We start from the raw sequence: 24,451 nt of genomic DNA, 5'->3' as shown, positions 1-24,451 counted from the left end.
CACCGCTATTATCCGGGATGAAGTTGAATTTGTTTCATTCTCACTGTTAACCGTGATTATCCTATTATCCGTGACAAAACAAAATAATGAGGAGCCAGAAGGACAGCAAAAACAAAAGAAGGAGAAACGTAAGAAGCAAGAAAACTCTGAGACGACAACAACATCCAAATCGAAAACGAAAGTGAAGAATATGTCAACTAGTTTCGATGCCTTTCAAACTGCAATAGACAAAAATAAGATGAGGCGCGTCTGTCATCAATCCTATATACAGGATACATAAATCGCTAAGACCTTGCCCTCTGCCCGCTCTATTGATGAAACGGGCTAGGAAACGAAATTTTTATTCTAAAAAAAATTAAACGAATTAGGGGCTTCCCCGGTTTAGTTTGCAGTCAATAAGAAACACGGTGTATGTACATACATTTTATATATTTTTATAGTCAGTATGAAATACATGAAAATTTTGCTGTCGATTTAGATTTTCGAGTTGGATTTTCCGTGATGGCTTTGGTCCCGACCGTCTCAGATAATCGAGGTCCAACTGTATACACAATCTATAATTGAATCTTAAATCTGTTATCTATACATATATTTACAAATGTTTCGTGGCCTTGTAAACGAGGAACGCCGCATTGTCAGAGACAGATAGTCGCTCCTCGAGTATATTTCGCCTTCTCGAAAAGGACAGTCGCAGCAGCTATGCTTCGCGTCTATCAAAAGTACTACTTTAGTCATAAATACAATTCATAATATAGTAAATAAAATATATAAATTCATATAATATCTGGGTGAATGTTCTCTGGGTTCAACGTCTTCAGTTCGTGAGTATCGCGTAAGATGGACTCTCATCCCTAGTTGACGTTTTTTGTTATTGGTGGTGGTCACTGAGGAATCGTAAAAGAAATGCAAAGGATGCATCCTTACTGGCTGGAAAAAGCGCTCTACAGCAATGCGGAAAGACAATACTATGAGAGCGCGGCAAAGACTATCGTGGTATTTTGATAAATGCTTTAGCGCCCACATCATCCATTCCATCCATTAAAAGTGCAAAAGCAAACATTTGCAACATTAATTTTTCCATTTTGACAAGCGTATGATTTCAAATAGACACTTTGGTTAGAATTAATTGTATCTTGCTTTCAAAAGAGAAGTTAGAAGCAAGCTACGATTTACATAGCAGTTATCAAATTCATTATTTTATTATTTTTTTTTAAATCCAGGTAGTTGCCGCTTCAACAACAAAAAAGACCAAAAATATTACTAAAGCCATGGCAGATAAGGAGAAGGGAAATGAATACCAACAGAATACTCCGCAAAGTCAGCAAAATAGTTTTCTATATGTAAGTGAATCCCAAATAATTAGTAAACAAACTAAAGATAATCTCTTGGATGTCTTTAGTTGAATCCGCTGACTATGGAGGCAAACTTCTTTCTTCAAACCCTTGAGGATGTCAGTCGTGCCCACGGCAATCAGGTACAATTGGATCCACATTTGACCAAGTTATTGGAACGCATTGTAGTGGGAATTGAAACATATTTAGATCGTAATCCCACCTTCATTGGTGAATCCGGCAACACAGAGTGTGGCGTGAGCTTTGTCCAGCCCGCAGAACTCTCGAAGATTAAGCGTACATTCAGTTGCACTGCCTGCACAAATCGGATAGTGGGCACCACCATAAACAAGGCAGTGGCTCATTTGGCAGAAAGACATCCCAATCCCAATCCGAATAATCAACCACTAAATCCGACACAACATGCAACGCGACAAGAGAAAAAGCGCGCTCAGGTGGAGGCGCGTGCCAAGCTGAATGTTCAGTTACCCAAGAGTGAGTAACAGAGAAGTGCAATCCAAGTACAATACTTATCCATTTCATCTTTGCAGAGGCCAAGGCAATGATTTTAGGTGATATGTCTAATGTATTCAAGGACAAGTATCCTGTCGCTGATAAATTAAAAGTCATACCGGAGTACGATCAAATTGAACAGGATCTGCGTTTGCTGCTGGCTCCTGTGTTTCCCAAGCAGCAAGTGCGGGTTTATAAATTTGGTTCTCGCATTACAGGCATAGGGACTCGGTCCTCCGATCTGGATGTATTTGTGGATATTGGTTAGTCGAATTTCAATTAAGAGACTCAATTTATACTCAATTTCGACCTATTGTTTATTAGGAAACACTTTTCACATCTTTGAACATCGCGCATCAAATGCCACCATTGCCAAATTGCGAACGATGCGATTAAAGTTCGTCACCAACAACCAGTGGCGGATTATCAATGTGATAGAACAGGCTCGTGTTCCCATTATAAAGACTTGCCATCTGCCCACTGGCATTGAGTGTGACATTTGTCTAAATAGTTTGGGTTTTTGTAATACAAATTTACTTAAATATCTTTTCGAATTGCAGCCCCTTGGTAAGTTTACTTCAATTAACTAGCTTCAAAAAGTGTATTCAACAAGATTTGTCTTGTTTAGCTCAATATATGTGTATCTACGTGAAGAACTGGCTGGAACGTTGCAAGCTTACGGAACAAATAACTACTTATAGCATTACCTTAATGTTGATTTATTTTTTGCAATTGGAAAAACTTTTGCCCCCCATAAATATTTTGCAAAACGATCAGGGCTTTAAGCAGATGGTTGGACGTAAGTTTACACTCTAAAAAAAGTAATTTCCCTTCTAGCAAGGCTTTGGTTTCCGATTTCAGCCTGGATCGTGAACTTTGCACAAAAATCGTTAAGTGAATTTGGTTTGCCATGCGTGGAGGTCACAGTGCTCGTTATCAAAAAGTATTTAAAGGTCTTCTTTAGTTACTATGCTACATTTAAGTATGATCGTTTTTTGGTTTGCCCATATTATGGTACACCAGATGTCGATTTATTGCTTATTGAAAAGAGTCTGCCCGAGCGGTAAGTGAATGTACACTTCACTTCCACTTCAGTTTATTTGGAAAAATTTATTTCATGATTCATCTTTTGTTTCAGCTATTTGAATTATGCCCAAGAGAATCCCGACTGTACCTTACAATTGCGCAAGCCGATGGTTGTTCACGATCCTATACAATTAAATCATAATGTAACCAAAGCAGTGACCCGGAATGGACTTCAAACGTTTGTTGATTATTGTCAGCAAACCGCAGCTTTGCTGGGAGACTCTGGGCATAACTGGCGTCAGCGAAATGCTTAAGGACGCAAAGAGCTGCAGTTCTATTCTTTCGTAATTGATGGGCTCAACAATGAAAAATTAAGAAAGAACAACTTCGTATAAGCTTTACAATGGCCAATTAAGTTTTTAAGCAAAACCTTTTGAATATTTATAGTAAAAAACTGTAATATATTGATCAAACTTTACTTTAACCATGTAAAATGAAGCGAAAATTTTCGAAAAGATCTGTTAAATTTTAAAAACTCAATTAAATAAAATAACTATTAGCTTGTGCGGAGCATTGTAAACAATATTATGACTAACAAATAAGAAAGTACAATTAATAACACTTTAATATTGTATAACAAAACTGAATAAATAGAACTCAACTAAAATATGCACACAAAATTATGCAATAGAAGGGTCGAAACGCGTGTTTTTCTACAACTACAACTACTGGTATTAGAATAATAAACAATTCGATTTTAGTGAATTTAGTTTGACTAACTAATTGAGGTACGCTGATTCTGATTTTTTTAAATGGTCTGATAACAAAAACTATGTACATGGTCGTGATCAGCACGCCAACTTTCATGACTCAAAAATGTCGCCCTGTTTAATTTACGAGCTTTTATAATGGTTGTGTGTGAGTGAAAAACATTTATCAAGCCGCAATCATAATTTTTGTACTTTTGTGAATTAATCATTTGCTAAAGATTTTATTTGTTACACTTCAGTTTATTTAAAAATTGATGACTTCAATTTTTATCATTATAATTATTAACATCGTCATCTCTTTTGTGTGTTAAAGCATGTTTTTTTTTTTTTTTTTTTTGTGTGTGTATATGTATAAATAAATACCGCAATGTATTTGCTTGAAATTTGTATGTTTTGACATATTAAACATTATTTTTATGTCAAATTACCAAGTGTAATTTGAATATTTTTTTTCTGCAATCGATTACCATTAATTGTTAAGTCCATATGGTAGAAGAAAGATTATACCTTAAAACTAGGGATGGTTGGTTGTGTTCGTGGTTTTTTGTGTGTGGGTTAGGCTAAGATTTCTAGACTAAGAACTAGATACAGCTTATTTAAATTATTTTTTAGATCTTCATGTCATTAATGTAAGAGTCCAGTTCGGCATCAAGTTCCTCGGCAGTTGGAGCGGCCTTTCGCTCACGGCGAGGATTAGTACCGCCGGCGGGTTTGCCACCAGTATTATTGCCTGGACGACGGAATCCACCACGGCCGCCTGTTTGACCACCTTTATGAGAGGAAATGTAACAAATAGTTAAAAAACTTTGCACCAAAGATTTAGCAATTTACAACCTACCACCACGTTTGTAGGGACTGGTGTTTGGCCCACCGACGCGTCGCTTAACATCAGCTGCACCCACTGGTCGGGTAAGTGCGGTTACGTCAGAAACGGCAAGCTGTATGGTCATCGGGCGGCCATCCAAGGGCACACCATGGTATTGTTTAATGGCCTTCAAAGCGTCTGAGCGACGCTCAAAAATCACATCAGCAGTGCCTAAAATAAGTTAAGGGCAATTAGCATTAGATGTCACAGGGTTAAAACGGTGTTAGATCTAACCCAAAGATCTTCCTGAACGATCGTAATGTACGGCCGCCTTCTTCATAGGCCCAAAATCGTTGAATAGTTCCTTGATATCCATATTTGAAACGCCATAATCCAAATTGCCCACAATCAATCGTGTGGGACCTGGCAAACTGCTGCCACTAGCCGCAGCCCTTCGTTTGGGTCCATCGTACATATCATGCTTCCAAGCGCTGTTCACATCACCCTAGAGAGTTGAGGAGGGGGGGTAGTAGTTGCAGTAGAAGATTTGATCTTGGTTGGTTGTTGTTTCTTGTTTGTAGAAGTATATATTGAGCCTCATGAGGACGAACGCGGCCATTCTAAAGATTTGGATTTTCATTTTGGAGTAGGATTAGGAGGGAAAGAAAATAAACTTGGACAACGAAATGTGTTTTTTTGTTTTGACTTGGTTTTTACAGAAATGGAACTTCTTATCTCGTTGGGGTCACTTTAGTCGCTTTTTACCGTTAATCCTTTTCCCGCCATTTTATTTACCCGCCGGGTCGGACATTATTCCCTTATTTAACACAATCGCGTTCTCTTTTGTTGATATTTTTCTCCAATCTTTGGGCTTTGTTTGTCCTTGTGAATGCATTGGATATGTTTTTTTTTATTTGCAGTTTTTCAAATTACCCGTGCAAACTTCGCTTTCTGTACGACGCCGCCCGCAGCGGGGGCTCCGCGTCGACCTTTAGCAACGCCTCCACCACCAGATGCTGCACCCTTGCGAGGTGGACCAGCGGCACCAGCAGCCCCGCCTCCACGACGCCCACCGGCGACTGGGAAACGGGAGCCAGCGCCAGGACGGCGTCCAGCGGGTCCGCCACCGCGTCCACCCTGTGGCTTTTTCTGTGACCGGGTCGACTTGATTATGTCGTCAAGGCTCATTTCAATTTTATCCACCATTTTCTCTATTATTTATTTAGTTAGCTGTAAAATGAGATCCTTATCAACGTTGACTGTGACCTGTTTTTTTCTAATTTCTGATAAATAATTTCTTATAAAAATGAAGCGCGTGTTTTTTTCACAATTTTTTTCACAAATTTCAATATGGCGACGGCGACTTTGTGGAAAACACAACTTCGAACTTCGAACTGCAACCGATGAGGCGAACTGCAACCGATGAGGCCAACTCCAACCGATGAGCCCAACCGATGAGGCGAACTGCAACCGATGAGCCCAACTCCAACCGATGATCCCAACCGATGAGGCGAACTGCAACCGATGAGTCGAACTGCAACCGATGAGGCCAACTCCAACCGATGAGCCCAACCGATGAGGCGAACTGCAACCGATGAGGCGAACTGCAACCGATGAGGCGAACTGCAACCGAACTCGCGAACTCGAACATGTTCGAAGGGTTTACTCAAGAACTCGAACATGTTCGCGCGTTTACTCAAATGTTCGAGCGTTTTTAGAAAAAATGTACAAAGTTTTTAAGCGATATGGCAACACTGCTTAGTAGTTAATGTTAATTTTGTAACACTAAACATTCCGAAAAAAAAAAACTGAAAAATAACAGATAAAAGTAAATATTGAAATAAATATGTTTATTTTGGCAATAACTGGTGGCATTGCTACAGGTAAGAGTACCGTGAGCAAGGTATTTGAACGCAATGGAGTACCTGTGATTGATGCTGACAAAATAGCCAGAGAGAGTAAGTCAAGCCCAGCGGATGTGTCTAATTGAACCCAATTAACAAGAACCATTAACTTGTTCTAGTTGTGGAACCAGGCCAACCTTGTTGGCACAAAATACGGGACGTCTTTGGGGATGATGTTCTATTGCCCAGTAAGGAGCTGAATCGGGCTGCCTTGGGGAAAATGATATTCGAGGACAAGGAACTGCGGGGCAAGCTAAACAAGATCACTCATCCGGTTATACATCGAACTATATTTTGGCGTGTGTGTAAGCTTCTAATAAGTGGACATTCTTGGATAGTGCTCGATTTGCCCTTGCTATTTGAAACTGGTATTCTCTTGGATTTCATACACAAAATTGTCACAGTTTCCTGGTAAAATAATCACGATCTATTAGTAGCAATGACATTTATATCCTTTCTTATAGTGATTCGGAGAAGCAATTGCAACGCTTGATTGCCCGCAATGAACTAACCGAGTCAGAAGCCCGCCATCGTGTGGATTCCCAAATGCCACTAGAGAAGAAATGTGAAAAATCGCATTTTGTCATTGACAATAATGGTTCAGTTAAGGATACTGAGGAGTCCGCACTACGCATCTTTAACATGATGCAAGAGTCTAAGCAGCATTGGTATAATCGACTGCGTTTTTTCGGATTAATTCTCATGATCGGACTTAGCATATTTTTGATAAGCCGATTTTTTTTTAATGGTGGTTGGCCAAAGTCGTGGAGCTTTTGAGTCATAGATTTCCATTCCGTGGCCTCCCCAACGATGTATAATCCTATACATACATTTCTGTCTGGTGTATGTGCAATTGAAACCAAATTAATGCTTGTAGTCAAAATATAATTACACAATAAACCAATCGTATTAAATTGCTTTTATAGTTAAAATGTAATCAATAAATAAATTAAATTAATTTAATATTGTGAGCTAAATTGTCTCTTAAAGTGAAAGGGAGAAATTATATAAACATTCAATAACAAAGACTTTGATTTTTGATGTTTTGTTTTTTTTTTTTTTTTAATTTATTTTGTCGTTTGTTTTAGAATACGAATACATAGTACATCTTTAGAAAACACGAGAGTATAATTCACATTTTGATACAAATGTTAGAGGTTGACCCACTTTACAGAAGGTTTACTTTAGTTTCATTTTGGGACACATTTTTAAGTACAAATTTTAAATTAATTAGGTTTTCATTTTTCACAGTAAGTAGATGGTAAAAAGTTTTAATTTAATTAGGGCGGAATCTCGATGATGCACTTAAAGTTCAAACAATTGCGTTAGACGTTAATACAAAACACGAAACAAAGAGCGGGAAGAGAGCAATTATATATTTATATATCTGAATAATAAGGCTATATTTAGGGTATTTATGTGTATTAAGCGATTTATATATATAAATGTATGTTTAATGGATGGTTGGCTGTGGTCTAGGATGAGGACTGAGGATGAGTCATTAAATGCTTGTCTTCATTTGGCTGTTGCTTCACCCTCGTGTCTCTACCAGAAGCCTCCCGACGAATATCCGCCGGGTGGAACACGTCCACGCGATTCGCCATTTGACGCAGGTGCCTTGTTATCCTTGGCCTGATTGACTGGAGGTGGCTTTGTTGCCTCATCCTCCTTTTGAACGGTGATCTCATCGCGTAATTGTTCCACCTTTTTGTTAGGATCAGTAGAACCCATACAGGCATTCAAATTGGAAGAGTTCTGTTGATTGTATTTGGGGCGCGGGCCATTAACGGAGACCTCGGGTTCGGAGAAGATATTTGTGTGTCCTCCGCCAGGTGGCTTAAGGACACGGCTCGATGGGCGACTCGAGGCGTTTAGGCCAATTTTCAATTCGGTGGATGTCATTTTGATTTAACTGGAATGAAGACACATGAATGTAGATATAAATACGGAAACAATGTATACGTGCGGAATGGAACAAAAAATATATAGTCACGTCACGCCACGACAGTACAATGGATTCGGGGACATGCGGCACTGCCAAATGAGGGGCAAAGGCAGAGGGAACCCCAATGGGGGATATGAGAACATACATACAAAATGGAAATGAGCAAACTAAAAATACAATAGGAGCCGTAGAGAGGGATTATTGTTGTCGATAAGTTCCTTTCCTGCACGTTCTATTTATCTTTGCTTCCACTAAACAAAAACTGGGTCAAATACAATGACAAACAGGATGATTTCATACATTTATACCACTACGTTTTGTCGTAATATTTTTCAAAAATATTATCACCCCTATATGAAAACTACTGACTACTTCACTGTTTTTTCCCCTCCAAAACCTTACACTCTACTCTTTCCTAAAATTTATCACCTCTTCTATCTAGTTTTTTTTTTGCCGGTTATCGTTCATTTTTTGTACACTTTTCCGTTAACTGTAATTGCGTGTTTTTTTTTTTTGCTGTGTCGCACTTTCTCGGTGTTGTTCTTGTTGTTGGCCTTTTTGGTGTCAAGCCTCATTACAGTGGGTCAGAGCCGTGAGAAAATTTTGGCAAATAAAAAGTTTTCAGAAGACACAGACTCAATTGTTTATTTTAAATTTATGTTGGCGTTTAGAAAAAAGAAAATGCAGACCACAAGGGGAGCAGAAAGTAACAGGAATACAAAACCGAGAATGAGTCATCACTCTTTGGGGAGGGTCTGGGTTCAAATCATTTTGCTCTTGGAGATAGAAGGGAGTAAGTGCTAGTGTAGGGCAAAAGTAAAAACAAAGCAACAAGAGGAGGAATGACCGCAAAAAGTCAAAGATCTCTTAATAGTCGTGGCCATTTACCTCGACGTCGTCGTCTCAGTTTTCCCATAGTTAAGTTAAATGGCAAACATTTTCCATCATAGATAAAAGCAAACAGTTGTATAGCATAAACAAAAGCAAACCATAGCAAAACAACAATTAATACCTTTTTTGCAGAGTAAAAGGGCACATTAGTTTCATTAATATGAATGCAAATGGTCAATGTTGGTTTGGTATTCTTTAAATTTATATTTATAAACTTTCATCAATTGTATGTATTTCCATTTCATCTAATCTTAATTGGATTAAGAGAAGGGTATTTGGAATTCGGTACTACTGCAAGGTGTACACATATGTGTTTGTACCTTCTGGGCATAAAACACAACAGCTATTAGTTGTATGTATTGGTAGTTGAACTTATGAGTAATGAGCAATCTGGATATAACTTGAAATTACTTCACCCATTTCGCTTCACTCTCTTTCACAATGCTCTCCTCTTTCGTAGGTAAATTCCATATTTTATTAAGGCTAATTCGCCATTAGGCCAAAAGACGAGGCATATATGGAAATCAAGTTTAACCAGTGATTGGTTTTAGCCTACTTGTTTTAGATAGAGGCTATAACCGAATTTAAAACAATGCGACGACGATGCACAGTCTAATAAATTTAAGTCTAAGTGATGACAATTTAGCATCCGATGCCATTTAGCCTTTTTTCGTTTTTGTTAATTTTCATTTGCGATCATATCTTAGTTTCGTATATAGCCGATTTATATTGCTTATTAATGGCACTTTTGTTGACGTATTGCCTTTCAATTTTACTCAAATGCATATAGCCACTTTATATTTTGTTCAACTAACTGTTGCGCATCGCTGATTTTGCGGCTGAAACGTCACTTCCTACAACAGAAACAACAACAAAAATGCGCGCGACGCCTGTCTAAAATTTGGTTTAAACTGACTTTAGCTAGTTTTTAAGGTGGACCAATGCAATGTGAATGACGAAAAGGCAACAAAAAGCAGCAACCTAAAACAGACAACATATGGGACAATCCAGGGATTACCGGGGGAAATGTGTTTTATTTTTATGCAAAGCAGCTGCACTCCATATAAACACATACACACAAACACATAGACACAGCGCTTGCGCTTCTTCACTCTACCCCATGTTCAGTTCACCGTTTGGTCAGCCCCGCAAAATTCCATCACACAAGTGGAAAAATGATGAATTACTGATTCCTCATCATTCGACTTCTCATATCCATTAATAGTCGTTGTTGACTTTAATAGTTTGCACTGCGCTAAATATTTACCTGAGTTTATTTGATCGAAAAACTAATGTTTAATACTTTTAGTGATAAAATGTGCTAAATTCGCGGAGACGCACAACCTTCTTCGCCAATGGACAGTTAATTTTTGAATTTTTTTCGCCTCGCCTATGAACATTTGCCTCAGTAGGGGAAGTAGTGTTGGAGAACCCTTTTGGCTGAGGCGAAACATTCGACCCAATATGCTATAATATCGATAGCTCATCGAAAGTGATGGTAGTCGATGGTTTAAACCATCGATATTATTGATTCCAACGAAATCTTTTTCTTAAATAAAATTTAAATATTTTGAAAATTAAATACATATACCATAACGCTAATACCATAACAGGTTTATTTAGTCCAATTTTGTTAAAAATATACCATTAAGAGCTACTTTAATAAAGAGATCGACCGTAGGAAAACTTTAAGGCGGAGTGACTAAGGACACTTAATTGATATTCATTAATCCAAAAGAAAATCCAAAAATCAATTTAATAAGATTGTGTTATCAGTACTGAATTACATTATATGTAATTGGGTCCACCGGGGGATAAGAACTATTCTCTTTTGGTAGTTTCCATTTTAATCATGATTTGTCGCATAATCCTTGATAGTGCACGTCTCTTCCTCTAAAGCTAATGCAACGTGCAACAGTTGTTTTAAAAATATACATATGTGAATATAAATAAAATAAGAAAACAGATTTCTGCAATACACGTGTTATCGACAATCGACAAAATTCCATCGATATATTGAAAAACTAAAGTTCCATCGATGGTTCTCCAGCTCTTCAAGCTGATGTTTTTTTGTAATTAAAATAAATAAATAAGCAATACGTTAACAAGGCAGGCGGAGCTAGCGTTAAAGAAGGTAAAATACTAATTAATTACTATTCATTAGTGTAATGCCTATTGTGCATTAATTCGGCAATCTTTGACTCGTGGACTTACTTATTTCAGGCATGAAATAATCACCCACACATGGGTAAAAGTACATACTTCCGAGCGTGGCATACTAAGAATGATCTTTTCTGATTTGTTTTCAATTTTATTTCAACCAGAATAATGAAGAGGAATGCCCCCATGAACAACCTGTCGAAGATAACCAAAACAGTAAAAAAGGAGATTAAATTGACACCTCAGACAGATTCCGATGATGAGGACGATTATTGTGAAGCAAAACTTAGCACGGAGGAGGAAATACAAAAATTACAAGATCAAATGGATTTGGTTTTGAAAAATCAAATAAAAATTATAGCGAAATTAAAAGAATTGACGAATGCGCCAGTAACGAGTAATACGATATCGCAATTATTTCCAATAACTACAGTGGAACAATTCGCAGAAGTCAATGCCGAAATGGCCGATCCAAATAACAAATATGTAATTACTTAGCGAATTGTGAATTAACAAGTCCTAATGTATTAATTTACTTTGATTTCACAGTTCCCAATTATGCGAGAAATATTAAAACCTAACGGCCAGATGCGTGCTGGCGGAATGAGAAAACATTTGCATCGCATAATCCATGCTGATTTGATTTTTGAATATAACTTTACTGGTGTTCATAATAAAAAATCGTTCAGAGATAACGAACATTTTAATCGAGCTTTATATGGTAAAAATTTATTTTAGTATTTGTTTGACACTCTTGTTAATGCACACCATTTATATTATGTAGAAATTAATCGGCACGAAGGCTATACGGAAGCGGAATATGTCAAAGAAATGCGAGAAGTTTTTCAAACATACAAAAATCGGAGACACAAAAGAGCCAGTGATTTAAGAAAAAAAAATCTTGAGTCAGCTCATTTGGAACCTGAAGTCTTTTTCGAAGAAGTTATCTGCCCAGATATTAAATAAAAAGGCAAAAAATTAATTTTTTAGTTAGGCAAAAAGTCACATGTATATACATACATATTTTCATATAGGAGACTTGAGAAACTAATTACCCATTATTTTTATTGCTTAGTTCAATAAAGGTGTATTTTTATTACAATTAGATATGTATTAAGTGGCTTAACACTCAACACTAAAGTAGATTATATTGTATACAGTGACCAACAAAGCACATGCTTTTCGGTTCTCAGGCTTGCAGACATTTAAGCTAGATTGTGTAAACAACATTTGTTTGCCTTAAAGATCGCGTGCCGAATTGATAACAATTCCATTTAGCTATCAAAGACAAAATATTATTTTCTATCGCTCAGTTTCTCTCCGGCACTCGGCGGTTGTATTTCGTACGTCTCTCCGTGGCTAGTTGCGATCTTCTACAATGCGTGCTGAGAATGGTAGAATTTGGGCTAATTTGCACGATGGTGTGTAAATCGATTAATTAATAACCCCTAAGGTTAATCCCCTTCACTGATATCATTTTATGGCAATGTTTTTTGTAATTTTATATAGGCAAATTCGAAGTACGTGGTATAACAGAAGCAGATTTGGAGGAGGCTCTTGATGTAAGTATGCAAATCTATTGATATCTATTTCAAGGTCAATTTTGTTGTCTCTAAGTCATTAAAAAAATTTATTAAATATTTTAAACTTGTAAGTCTATTGAAATTCATCAAGTCGCTTACAAAATTGCAAACAGTCAATTTAGATAATTTAGAAAAGCGAAGCAAGCGGCTACACCAAGTCAAAGTTTGGTTCTGAATCTGATGTGGCGTCGGTGGTGTAATGGTTAGCATAGTTGCCTTCCAAGCAGTTGACCCGGGTTCGATTCCCGGCCGACGCAGCTGTATCTTTTTTTGTTAATTTGAATTTTTATTTTATTTTTTAGGTTCTTGATAAATCCTTTTTTATTAATGAATCGGTTTGTGTTGCTTGTGAAATTGGTTTACCCAACGCTGTTGAAGCTCGAAAGGAATTACGGGAGCTTTGCAAAATAACTGCCCAGGACGGAGTATCCTTGCTAGTAAAGGAAGCCGAGAGCGGTCGTGTTGTTGCAGTCTCTTTTAATAAATTGCAGGTTCGCTTTTGTAATTTTTCTATATATTTTGTGAATTAAAAAACTCTCCCTTTGTTTCAGTTTACACCACCACCTGGTGAAGATTATTTCTTTCTTAAATTTAGAAACGAGCAAGTTCATAGCAGCCAAGCTCTATGTTTAATGAATTTTATGATCGAAACGGATGGAAGAATAGATGTATGCTCGATGTTAAATATGGATTGCTTTTTGGAATTAATGTTTTTGGCCACACTCCCCGAGTTCGAGCGTTTGGGACTCGGACGGAACTTGGCTAAATCCACCATTGAGTTAACTAGAGAATTATCGCAGGGTCTAGGCTTAGACGACATTAATGCTAACCTGCGTAAATATCGCCCGGCAGCTGTAACAGCTCTCTGGACCTCTAGATTTTCTCAAAAACTGGGCAAGGACACTGGATTCCAGGTTTTGAATACAGTTCCTTACACAGAATTTTCATATAATGGCAAACGTTTCGATGAGCGCATCGATCCCATACATAAATTCTGCGAACACGTCGCATATAATATATAAACAAAATGTTTTTATACAATAAAAAACATACTATAAAAATAAAAGGAAAATTTATAAAAAAAGTTACCTGCGTCGGCCGGGAATCGAACCCGGGTCAACTGCTTGGAAGGCAACTATGCTAACCATTACACCACCGACGCGCTGTATGCCAACGAGCCAAATATTCAGTTTATACAATTGACTGAAAAAGTGCAAACAACATATTTGCAAACTGACAAACTATTTGAAGGAACAAGTTTATCCACATTTGCAGTTAGTTAATGAAATTTCATAACCATCTTCTAAATATTCTTTAAGCAATCGCACATTAAACGTGATGAGAGAGTTTTAGATGCTCAGACTTGTGTAAACTTATATAAATTATGACCTCCATTGCACTGTGTGGAATTTTATATCATGAACGATGTTAGAAAGTCGTGAAAATCTTTTTATTTTGCCACCAGATTATAAGTTACCAAAAGCCATGGTGAACGGAGAGCATTTTAGATCATTTAAATTTTTCCAGAATACAATATTTAAAATTTGAACTTTAGACATAATCTATTTCCATTTTAAAAAGATTCTTAGGCAGACTTCCCGGCTCAAAAATCGACCACTAACAATAAGATCCCCGCCCAGTAAACATATGTACATATGTACATACGCTTATTGGGCGAAGACCATTTTACCATTTTAAAATGCTTTTGAAATCGATTTAAATTTTGTTAAAATTCAAAATTTTTGACAGTTGGAAAATTGGTTTGACCAAAAATATTATACTAAATTAACTTTTAACTCTACGAAAATGTAACTTACTCAATTTGGGACAATTAGCAAAACTCTTTTCTCTTGTGCAATTGTTTTAGTTTTTTAAAAACGGGCCAAAATGTTGGCTCTACATAAACGGTTTCAAAAGTTAATGTATCTGAACCCTTGCAATGGATAGATCCCCTATCCATTTTGATTGCAATTTCAAATTTTTTAAACTTTTCAAATGAGATTAAAAATTATTCCAGACAGCTCGTCGAGGCATGCACTCAAGAGGATTTCCTTCTGTTGTCGTCCCTTTTAATGCCCTAGTGTCAACAATGGTGCAGGAAGGTCGGATAGAAACCGTGTGATAAGCACTCACCGGTCTGTACAATACATTTCGGTTTTTAATTAGAATTGAAAAAAATAGAAACGAAAACTACATCGAGTGTAGGGAAACCCTTCGACAGGCAATTGCGTGTAATGATATCGGGATGTATTTCGCTTAGGGTTGGTCCTGGGCGGTTATGCATGATTGTGTTTTATGACGTGTGCAGAATTGTTGGTTTAGAATAGGTTATTACCAATATACGGCAATTTTGTTGGCGATTTAATTATATTTTAAAATACTTTGGTTAATACAAATTTTGAAATAGTGTAAGAAAGACCAATAAGAGCTAACACCTGTTTTAGTTAAGATAATTAACTATAAAACGAATGCTAAATTAAATAAAAATATTCAATCGATTATGGCAAGCCTAACTAGAATTGTTCCTGCACCTAGTCTACAAACTCTTTAACCCATTTCAATATACAATTTGTTACTCGGCCGGGTACAACTTGATAAAATTGAAAACTAATTTGTTTATACAGCTGCACAAAACGAGCAGCGACGGCAACGATAACAACAGAAAGACAAAAGAAGGAGGGAACGAGATGGAGAGGGTGTGGGGAAATAAAAGAGGATAGTGGATGGGAGAGAGGGAAGGACAAAAACAATTTGTTTATCATGGTAGCCTTAGTGAGCTTGTCTGTTGTCTGATGATGAGCCAATGCACGAAAAAAGGACAACAAACAGCGCACAGTGGTTGAATTTTCATTGCTTTGTTGATATTTACCGTAAACTCTAAAAAATACCCAACAGTCGTAAGTTTTACTTCAAAATGGCATCTCTTCTAAATGAAATTCGTTACATTTTTAAAATTCAATATTAGTTAAGGATATCAACTTTTGAATTTGTATCTTTTCATAACTGATATTATCCAATAGAATTTTTTAGTTACAGACACTCGAGTATCATAATAATAATTACAAATTTGCAATATAATTAAATGGCAATTAAATTTCAAAAGGTTGACAATATTCCATTGACAATATTCCAGGATATGTTGTATATAGTCTTATTTGTAGATAACTATCTAAACTAAAAAAAATCAAAGAAGCTAACATCGGCTATGCCGGACCGACAGACGGACATGGCTATATCGACTCAGCTTCTCACGCTGATCAAGAATATATACATATACTTTATGGGGTCGGAAACGTCTCCTTCTGTGCGTTACAAACATCTGATCAATTTTATAATACCCTCTGCAAGGGTATAAAAATGAAGATAAAAAAAAATGTTATATTTGACATTTTAGCATAGAAAAGTTGTAAGCTCGACCACTGTGCATTGGCGAGTGAGTACGGGAGAAGGGGAGTGGATGGAATATGTACATACAAACGTATATTTTGACACCCCTGTCACCACTTTTACTAGCAGGAATCCCAAAAAAATATGCAGCAAATATTGCACCACACACACACATACACACACAAAACCAGCATTCAGCAAGTTTTTAATGGAGTTGTTCTTCGTTTGCTCTTCGGTAAGCCTAGACAAGGCAAATATTTGCACTTAGTCTCTGGGACCTAATGCTTAAAAATTATGCTGGTTGACAAATTCTTTTTTGAATTCAGATTTGTGACTTGCTTATTTAAGAGTATTTGTCTTGGAGTATGTAGTAAAAACAATCCATTAATTAGACTTTGTATTTTATTTCAATAAAATAATCATTTCGGGAAATATTTGCAGCTGTAAGTTCCTACGATGGTATTTGAGTTCTTAAATCCTTTTTATTCAATTCATAGCAACATTAAAAACTCACATCTACATTGAAAATGTCAAGATTGCACCTTGCATTGTCGAACAGTTGGAAAATAATTCCGCTTAACCAGATAAATCCGTCATCCAAATCAAAGAACCACTTCAATGTGTATTTGTTCACAAAGAAAAAAAAATCAACCCACTTAATCAGACCTTATTAATCTGCATAGTGTCACAAGTTTGAAATAAATTTTCTAAAATTTTGATTTATGTGTTTTTCAATAATATAATATATTGTTATTGATTCCTTGACAAGTTTTGGTATAATTGAATTCATTATTATCTACTGATATGCAAAGTGATAAGCTTAAAGTATAGTTGACTAGGTCTTATTGTGGATTTATACAACTTACTAGTTTCCTTAATAATATATGTATACATATCATACGATCTCCGTTTGAGATTTAATATATTGTAAAAAAACTAAAGAAGATAAAACTATGTTTTCTTTATTGACCTCGACAAAAAGGTTTAATACATATGCACATATTTTAGAAGTCCATCTTTGAATTGATTACTGAATTTCAAGCGGATCCTACAGATTGAAGTAATGATTTATGTACTTACAATTCAATTAGTAACAAAATGTAATGTAAAAGTCAGTAAAAAAACAAATTGCACATACTGCTTCGATCTACCTCCCACATAAATTTATATAACTCCTAAGTTTGGTATTTCTTTCATTTTCATTCCACTGTACATTCGAACCACTGTCTATAACCACCCATTATTCCAAACCCATCTATCCAACAAGTTTTCAAGCTTAATAAGCTTATAACACCACCACCCCAAAAGTAAAAAAAAAACTTACTAAATTCAACCCTGTTGGAATTGGAAGCATTATTCGTATTGGTGGAAACTTTGTCTCTATCCGAAGTCAGCCAATGGCGCTGCCCGTTATTCACACTACACAGATAGGAAGCCAACCCCCTTGATATACACAAATTCAGACACACATACAAACACACGGTCTTATCAGAAATGTCCTGCGCTCCAACTTTTGGCCCGGGCCTTAACATTCGCTTTGCAGTCGTCCGCGTGCTCGGTACGAAAGACGCGCTTCAACCTACTCGGAAGGATCACAGCGACAACCGGGGTGGTCGACTAAAACTCGATTCTTAAATGCAGTGTTTAACTATTTCAAAAAAATCAATGGTGAATGTGCAATTGGAATTTGTTTTTACAAAGAGTAAAACACAAAATTTGAAATCTGTGAGAATATTTAAATACCCACAAGGAGATCTATATTGATAAATCTAGTCAAGTGCTTAAAGCCAAACAGATAATTGGATAATATCAAATGGGAATCAAGGTGAGTAACAGTAGGCTTGAGATTAATGACAAGAGAAATATCTTTTGGGTGTTTTTGGCAAACGATTTAAATATCCTAGAATTCAAGGTCTATGGGCGACTGTGGATTGGAAAATTCGGTTGGTCCAGTAAAATTTTAAACACAAAAAGGAATCTAAATTTAAAATCAAAATACTTAAGGTGTTAGATAATATTTATAAAAAGGGTGCAAATTTGAATAATAATTTGCAAATTTGAATAATAATTTGAATAAGGATAATCTAAAGTTTCTAATGAATAGATATAGTACTCTCCTTGAACCTGATATTGATCTTTTAGCCGTTGATCTTAAGACTTGTTATTCGCTGTGTGCTTTATAGTCTTTTTATAGAAGAAATGTTCTATAAGTCGAAATCACTGAAACCCTTTCCATCTGCCTATATCTACATATTTTCAACATGAATTCCTTTATCTTATCTTATCGGGAAAACATTTTGATTATCAATTGAACAAGTACAACATCAATAGCAGCTGAACAAAAAATTTATCCATAATTGTTTAAACAACTTATTTTCAGAAAATCACAAGTCAATCATATTAGGAACACGTGTTGACACTTGCTTTATATACCACCAATTGCTACTTATCCGACACGTGCTGGGCACGCGTCCTCTATTAACCAGCAGCAATTATGTTTTCCATGGATAATTTTGACTTGGAGGCTACTATGGCCCGTCATTTCTTTGAGGGATCACAGGCCACAAACGGTTCCACCTCTAGCTCGGAATACTTCTTTGGAGACGAACACAGCTCAGAGAGCGATGATGACGAAGATGATGCATATAGCAGTGGATTTAACAGTGATCAGGAGAATACTGAGAAGACGTAAGATTTAAAGAACTTGTTAGTCTGTTAGATCAGTAACATTTTTCTTGGTAGGCGTCGTAGTCATAAGCCCCGACGTTTAAAATGTGCCTCGCAGATGGCACAGCAACGGCAGGCGGCCAATCTTCGGGAACGTCGTCGGATGCAGAGTATCAATGAAGCCTTTGAAGGATTGCGAACTCATATTCCAACTTTACCCTATGAAAAGCGTTTAAGCAAGGTGAGTTTAAAATGCAAATCACTTATTTTGTTCGGTTTTAATATGGTTTAAGATAGCTTTAGATCAGTTGGTTATCGCTTAACTGGGATATCTAGACTCCTTCATTTATTTAATTTCATTTGACCAATTACATTATCTTAGCATACACGTTTTAACGATTGTATATTTCAACCATCTTACAGGTCGACACACTCAAATTGGCCATCAGTTATATAACATTCCTTAGTGAAATGGTAAAGAAGGATAAAAATGGTAATGAACCAGGACTCAGCTTGCAGCGTAACTATCAAAAGGAACCGCCCAAGAAAATTATACTAAAGGATCGCAGTAAGTTGTCAATCAATCAAATACTATGTATAGTGGGCGGTTCTACCAGGTTCTCGTTCAAGGTCCACATTTAATAACATAATTCACTCTCTGGACGGTTAGGTACATATTTAAAGGCCATCATCGTGGGCATGGTCATGGGCATCTGATGAGTTAGAAATGAGGGTTATAAGCTAGTGCCGGGGGATGATGCTGGATCTGCTTCTACGTTCGCCAAAGTGTAACTAATTAGAATTTTCACACTTCTCGCTCCGTGTTCGGTTTGCGTGACTGTTTCAGTTTTCAGTTAGAGCGAAATTGTTTTTGCCGTCGCATCGATCACATCATGGCTGGAAAAACACATGGCCTGAGATACATAGCTCAGAGGATTTCGGTTTTCATGAGTTTGTGGCTGAGGGGGAAAATGTAATGACAATGAGAGATTAAGGGTTTCCGTGTCCTGGCTCATAAAAGTAGCTTTAGTTACGGTTTTTTGGTTAATAATTTTTCTATTCAAAATGTATATGACAATGCAGAAAGAAAACTGATCCTATGCATCTGCATAACTAATAGATCCGAGCACTTGGATGAAGGGTTACTCGAGAGCGGTTTTCCAAAAAAAGAAACATTTTTTATAAATTCTAAATTTTTTCTAAACCTTGGAGTGTCAAAATAGAAATTACGAACTGAATTTATTTTTCATTTAATGATCAAATAAATAATAGTGGCCAAAGGAATATTTGCATGTAGCTATCATAAACGTTTGAACTTTGGATTGGCTTTGGGAAAGTTTGAAGGAGCAAGTTAATTATATGTAGTATCTAGATTTGTGAATTCTTTCGCGAAAGATTTGTTCATTTTTTAATTAGTTGTCCCTATGAAAGGTATTAAATTAAGTCTCTAAACTAAACCTTTTGTATTCACATGATATCATCGACTAGTATCTAAGTAAAAATCCAAAGTCGTCTTAGATTTTTAAAAACTTTGATCTATTTCGATCGGGGAATACGATGTCTTATGTTACGGACTATGAAACAACATTGTGGTACCCTTTTCGGCAATATTCATAGAATGATTTGATTACTAACAGATTTTGATATTATAACCGGAATCAAATCGAGATCCTTATTAGCTATTGAGATAGAACAGGAGCCCAATTACATGCCTTGTAATAACAACATATTATCTCGCAAATTCTAGCACTTTTGCGCTTCTAGCGGCCAATTCCGTCCCTTTTTTTGTCCTGCTGAAAAACGTTTATACGTCTGATTGTCGGATTTATAGGCCAATTAAGGTTAAGAACAATCCTTATCGCTTCCTTCTGTTTTTTGGCAACTTATATACACATACATATATCATTTCACTATGGTGAGATCTGTATTTACGACAAAGCAATCCATAAGTGTTGGCAACTAGGAACACTTCTTGTGAATATAGAAACGAATGTAGTTAGCATGTTTGGTGGTTTTCGGACCTATATTTTTAGAGTTTTCCGAAAATATTAAACAAATTGACAAGATTGTTGAATTTGCTTGAAATGTCCCTTTTGGAATATCCAGGGGTGTCTATGGGTGCCTAAGAATAACAATAGCAACAATTAAACTTATAGTTATAGAACTTGTTCAAAAGGTAGATACTTGATTCTTTGATATTGAATTTGAGTGTACCTGTTCTTTAAAGCTTTTCTCTGAAGTAATCAATTATCTCTGAGGAAGCTTTATATATTATAATTTAGTGGTGATTTCTAGATCAAGCATAAGTTTTTTGTATAAACTTTCTACATATGTATGTATTCATCATTTTAACAAATCCCTGACGAAATGAACATGCAGAACTATAATTTTGTCACTGATTAGAATCCCAATATGACAGACACCTTGCTCGATTCCCGCAACAGTTCTCTGACATGTACATGTTCTCTGACATAGTAACAACAAAGATCCAATCGACATAATCATAGCGTGAGAAATTCGTTACACTCCAGCAGATGTGCTAGACCTATGTACTACGGACAACGAAAACGTTGCCAACGAGCAGTAGGAACTACTCCATCATCAATGCTTAAAGGGCAAATGTGGATGTGGCCAAAGAGCAAAAGCGTTTTCATGCTTGACGGGCATTAAAAATGTTTTCAGCAAAAACAAAATAATACGAGAATAGATAAAAATCGCAACAAAAACGAAAATAAGGAAAAACGAAACGCCCCCATTAAGGTTGGAGTTGGCTGGCAGAACGAGAAGAAGAAGAAATGCAGCAATGGGAATGGGATTCCATGGCACGCGCCTGGCATATGTTCACACCAAACTTTACCAAGATGACGTCGCGGATGTCGAGAGAGAAAGCAGGAGGTAGGAAGCTGTTCTGTGTGGGTGGTTGGTTGGGTGGTTGCATATTTGAGCAACACCCGCATCAGGCACTCGAAACTTGCGAGTGCTACAAATTGCCCATTGTCGTTTTGGTACGGTTTTTTGGTCCTGGTGTTGCTGATTGGAGGACAGTTCATAAAGGGGGGAGGTTTTCGGGGTTGCTTCTTCTTGCTTTTTTTGTTGTTGCTGTGCTTTTGTTTGCACAAGGCAAATGGCGGTTGTAGGAAAAACACACACAGAACCCAGCATGACGGCAGCTGCAACAACAACAGCAACAACAACGGAAAGAAGGAATACGAAAATCTCTACTCAGAGTCCTGAACCCTTTGCCCATCATTTGTGTTTGCTTCGCTTCTCTAGAACTGGACATGTTTTTCGATGGGCTTGTAATGTGACCGCTAATGGCATTTGCTCAGTTTTGGCAACAATTTTAATTGTTTGGGCGGAGCATTGCAACTTGACTTATTGATTAATGCCATACAACTTATTTGGATAATGAAAACGATAAACAGGGCGAATAGGTTTTTGAGGAAGAATCATAGATCACGATGCGACGAAGATGCGACTTTATTTTGGAACTTCTCTTTAATAATTGTCCAGTTGAGAAGACAGATGTACCTTAAAGACTAGAGAGACTAAACGGATTTCCTTAATTTAAGTTATAATCAAACGAAACCCTGTTCTCAACACTTTTTCTATGACCTTTTCAGCCGGCGGTGTTTCGCATTCTTTATCCTGGTATCGCAAGGGTGATCGGTATCCTGGCAGCAAACTCTATGCACGCACCTGGACACCGGAGGATCCTCGCTTGCCAATTGGGAGTCAGCCTCTATATAATAATAGCAATTTGAATCATAATCAAAACAGTAATCAAGGCAGTGACGAATTCAACGGAAGTAATGACATCTCTGAGGCTGGATCGGCTGCTGGAGCTGCTGCCATGTATTAAGGAAAATATATATAATCGAGCAAGTCGAATGAAACTAGTCAACGGCAACATTCTAGTGGCATCTCTCTAACTTATATATATATATACTAACAATTAGTAGTATAATCAAATTTAAAATTTATATTTAAATCGAAAAAAAACAATGTTCTGTGGTATTTAATTGCTCTAAGTTTGCTAATATCTAAATGTTATAAATTAGTGGGTTAGTTAAAATGAATATCAAAAATAAAAATTTGAAAAACCAAATAAAAAAAACACGAAAAATAGTTTAGTAAATTGTTTGCTAATTGTAGTTCAACTGTTGAGGGTAAAAAGGTCCAAATTATAGAGTTATCAGTATTGAACACCTGGCCTGTGTCCCCTAATATCATTTCGAACAAGAAAAAAAAAAAAAAACCGAAACAACAACAAAAATAACAGCCACATATCATAAAGCACAAGTGCAATTCAGTTTAAGTCTCCTGTTTTTTTTTCTGAGGGTGGTTTTCATCCTACAGTTCAATAAGTGCAACTAGAAAATTATTTCCGGTCTTCCGACATGCAATAGAATTGTTGTTGTTTTTTTCTTTTTTGTTATAAAATATGAAAAATTATTTTTTATTTTTTAAGCGTTATACTTTTCTTCACCATGGCATTTAAAAGATCATTACGACTGTCACAAAACGAACATTAGTTGATGTCCTCGTGGGGCAGCTGTTGTCCTTGGGTGCGTTAGCGCGTGCCTCCCTGGACAATTTTGATGTTTATCAGGCAATTAGGATTAGACGGCAGCGGTTATTCAATCCAGGGGGTGTCAGCAATTGTTTGTTAGTTGAGAGTGATGTGATCGAGAGACTGATGATTTGATAAATCAATTTGATTTTCATCATATGTAAATTTATGATGCGGCCAAACATTTTAATTAACTTGAAAAACTCTCGACAGCTGCATGAATGACTCAGCCCTCACGAGATTCCGATAGGATTCTGATTAAACGATAATATAACAAGGATTCTTGGGTAACACAAAACAATGAAACAAACTTTAAAGTCACAAAATTACTACTTGAATGATTGACGTAGAAATCCGCACAATGTTTCAGGAAAAGTTTTTAACTAAAGCCGAATTAACAAGTAAGTAAGTCGTCTCGCCGTCTTTGGTATACCAACTCCGGACTTTTGGACCGACTAGAATAACACTTGTATAGGCACATATACATATTATGCGTTTTGCTAGTCCGATTTCAATCAAATTTGGTAGATCGGTAGAAATGAAGGACCTAGCTAGTGAACTTTTTCTAAATTATAAAGGCGGAAGTGGGCTAGGCAAAATTTTTAAGCAAACGGACCCTGCGAGCGTACTAAGCTAGTATACCTACCAAATCTGATGTGTGTAGCTGCTACAGTTTTTATGAATATCAGTTTCATCTAAATTCTGAGGGCGGAAGGAGGCGAGGCGTAATTTTTTAACATGCGCACTAACTAAGCTAGTATATATACCAAGTTTTTAAGAAAAACTGTTTTTTGTAAATTATTCCAATTGACTCTATAAATTTACGTACTACTCGAGCGTACACACCATATTTGGTGGCTCTATCTCTTATAGTCTCCGAGATCTACTGGTTCATA

The 24,451-nt window shown here is 36.6% G+C and overlaps 6 protein-coding genes, 1 long non-coding RNA gene and 2 other non-coding genes across 9 annotated transcripts; 6 read left to right on the top strand and 3 right to left on the bottom strand.

Annotated features, from left to right (window-relative positions):
• The first annotated feature begins 844 nt into the window (after window positions 1-844).
• Tailor (tailor) lies at window positions 845-3,453 on the top strand. The gene is made up of 8 exons (XM_068296723.1): window positions 845-993; window positions 1,221-1,340; window positions 1,400-1,826; window positions 1,883-2,107; window positions 2,169-2,411; window positions 2,473-2,643; window positions 2,706-2,907; window positions 2,983-3,453. Exons 1-8 carry the CDS (start codon window positions 904-906, stop codon window positions 3,182-3,184), a joined length of 1,680 nt encoding a protein of 559 aa, XP_068152824.1. The 5' UTR covers window positions 845-903; the 3' UTR covers window positions 3,185-3,453.
• A 559-nt stretch (window positions 3,454-4,012) lies between these two features.
• Ref1 (RNA and export factor binding protein 1) lies at window positions 4,013-5,847 on the bottom strand. Its single transcript, XM_068296240.1, has 4 exons — window positions 5,379-5,847; window positions 4,740-4,950; window positions 4,479-4,676; window positions 4,013-4,409 (listed from the first exon to the last, which is right to left on the bottom strand). Exons 1-4 carry the CDS (start codon window positions 5,649-5,651, stop codon window positions 4,249-4,251), a joined length of 843 nt encoding a protein of 280 aa, XP_068152341.1. The 5' UTR covers window positions 5,652-5,847; the 3' UTR covers window positions 4,013-4,248.
• Window positions 5,848-6,198: 351 nt separating this feature from the next.
• Dpck (Dephospho-CoA kinase) lies at window positions 6,199-7,312 on the top strand. The gene is made up of 3 exons (XM_068297453.1): window positions 6,199-6,403; window positions 6,469-6,760; window positions 6,814-7,312. The coding sequence occupies exons 1-3, from the start codon at window positions 6,292-6,294 to the stop codon at window positions 7,124-7,126; spliced, it is 717 nt and encodes a 238-aa protein (XP_068153554.1). The 5' UTR covers window positions 6,199-6,291; the 3' UTR covers window positions 7,127-7,312.
• A 391-nt stretch (window positions 7,313-7,703) lies between these two features.
• Window positions 7,704-10,600, bottom strand: LOC137582778 (uncharacterized). The gene is made up of 2 exons (XM_068297455.1): window positions 10,453-10,600; window positions 7,704-8,261 (listed from the first exon to the last, which is right to left on the bottom strand). The coding sequence occupies exon 2, from the start codon at window positions 8,249-8,251 to the stop codon at window positions 7,895-7,897; it is 357 nt and encodes a 118-aa protein (XP_068153556.1). The 5' UTR covers window positions 8,252-8,261; window positions 10,453-10,600; the 3' UTR covers window positions 7,704-7,894.
• A 574-nt stretch (window positions 10,601-11,174) lies between these two features.
• Window positions 11,175-12,450, top strand: LOC137582832 (uncharacterized). The gene is made up of 4 exons (XR_011033326.1): window positions 11,175-11,319; window positions 11,510-11,831; window positions 11,895-12,066; window positions 12,130-12,450. It is a non-coding gene; the product is annotated as an uncharacterized lncRNA (long non-coding RNA).
• Window positions 12,451-12,671: 221 nt separating this feature from the next.
• On the top strand, window positions 12,672-14,000 carry LOC137582817 (uncharacterized). The gene is made up of 4 exons (XM_068297513.1): window positions 12,672-12,766; window positions 12,855-12,907; window positions 13,231-13,419; window positions 13,480-14,000. Exons 1-4 carry the CDS (start codon window positions 12,724-12,726, stop codon window positions 13,948-13,950), a joined length of 756 nt encoding a protein of 251 aa, XP_068153614.1. The 5' UTR covers window positions 12,672-12,723; the 3' UTR covers window positions 13,951-14,000.
• TRNAG-UCC (transfer RNA glycine (anticodon UCC)) lies at window positions 13,114-13,185 on the top strand. Its single transcript has one exon. It is a non-coding gene; the product is annotated as a tRNA-Gly (tRNA).
• Window positions 14,001-14,018: 18 nt separating the features above from the next.
• Window positions 14,019-14,090, bottom strand: TRNAG-UCC (transfer RNA glycine (anticodon UCC)). The gene has a single exon. It is a non-coding gene; the product is annotated as a tRNA-Gly (tRNA).
• Window positions 14,091-17,820: 3,730 nt separating this feature from the next.
• Fer1 (48 related 1) lies at window positions 17,821-23,040 on the top strand. Its single transcript, XM_068297512.1, has 5 exons — window positions 17,821-18,140; window positions 18,696-19,003; window positions 19,058-19,223; window positions 19,406-19,550; window positions 22,606-23,040. The coding sequence occupies exons 2-5, from the start codon at window positions 18,810-18,812 to the stop codon at window positions 22,842-22,844; spliced, it is 744 nt and encodes a 247-aa protein (XP_068153613.1). The 5' UTR covers window positions 17,821-18,140; window positions 18,696-18,809; the 3' UTR covers window positions 22,845-23,040.
• Window positions 23,041-24,451: the final 1,411 nt, after the last annotated feature.

The sequence above is a fragment of the Drosophila tropicalis genome, unplaced genomic scaffold, assembly GCF_018151085.1.
Source record: "Drosophila tropicalis isolate 14030-0801.00 unplaced genomic scaffold, ASM1815108v1 contig_859, whole genome shotgun sequence".
NCBI lineage: Eukaryota > Metazoa > Arthropoda > Insecta > Diptera > Drosophilidae > Drosophila > Drosophila tropicalis.
The sequence above is the reverse complement of the archived record's forward strand: the minus strand, read 5'-3'. Positions and strand labels throughout refer to the sequence as shown.

Coding starts and splice junctions, on each gene's coding strand:
- Tailor (XM_068296723.1), top strand. CDS start 904: ATGCAAAGGATGCATCCTTACTGGCTGGAAAAAGCGCTCTACAGCAAT. Junction 1,341..1,399: donor AGCAAAATAGTTTTCTATAT/GTAAGTGAATCC, acceptor GGATGTCTTTAG/TTGAATCCGCTGACTATGGA. Junction 2,908..2,982: donor GAAAAGAGTCTGCCCGAGCG/GTAAGTGAATGT, acceptor CTTTTGTTTCAG/CTATTTGAATTATGCCCAAG.
- Ref1 (XM_068296240.1), bottom strand. CDS start 5,651: ATGGTGGATAAAATTGAAATGAGCCTTGACGACATAATCAAGTCGACC. Junction 4,951..5,378: donor AGAAAGCGAAGTTTGCACGG/GTAATTTGAAAA, acceptor TCAACTCTCTAG/GGTGATGTGAACAGCGCTTG. Junction 4,677..4,739: donor TCGTTCAGGAAGATCTTTGG/GTTAGATCTAAC, acceptor AACTTATTTTAG/GCACTGCTGATGTGATTTTT.
- Dpck (XM_068297453.1), top strand. CDS start 6,292: ATGTTTATTTTGGCAATAACTGGTGGCATTGCTACAGGTAAGAGTACC. Junction 6,404..6,468: donor TGACAAAATAGCCAGAGAGA/GTAAGTCAAGCC, acceptor AACTTGTTCTAG/TTGTGGAACCAGGCCAACCT. Junction 6,761..6,813: donor AAAATTGTCACAGTTTCCTG/GTAAAATAATCA, acceptor CCTTTCTTATAG/TGATTCGGAGAAGCAATTGC.
- LOC137582778 (XM_068297455.1), bottom strand. CDS start 8,251: ATGACATCCACCGAATTGAAAATTGGCCTAAACGCCTCGAGTCGCCCA.
- LOC137582817 (XM_068297513.1), top strand. CDS start 12,724: ATGCGTGCTGAGAATGGTAGAATTTGGGCTAATTTGCACGATG. Junction 12,767..12,854: donor TTGGGCTAATTTGCACGATG/GTGTGTAAATCG, acceptor AATTTTATATAG/GCAAATTCGAAGTACGTGGT. Junction 13,420..13,479: donor TCTCTTTTAATAAATTGCAG/GTTCGCTTTTGT, acceptor CCTTTGTTTCAG/TTTACACCACCACCTGGTGA.
- Fer1 (XM_068297512.1), top strand. CDS start 18,810: ATGTTTTCCATGGATAATTTTGACTTGGAGGCTACTATGGCCCGTCAT. Junction 19,004..19,057: donor CAGGAGAATACTGAGAAGAC/GTAAGATTTAAA, acceptor TTTTCTTGGTAG/GCGTCGTAGTCATAAGCCCC. Junction 19,224..19,405: donor ATGAAAAGCGTTTAAGCAAG/GTGAGTTTAAAA, acceptor ACCATCTTACAG/GTCGACACACTCAAATTGGC.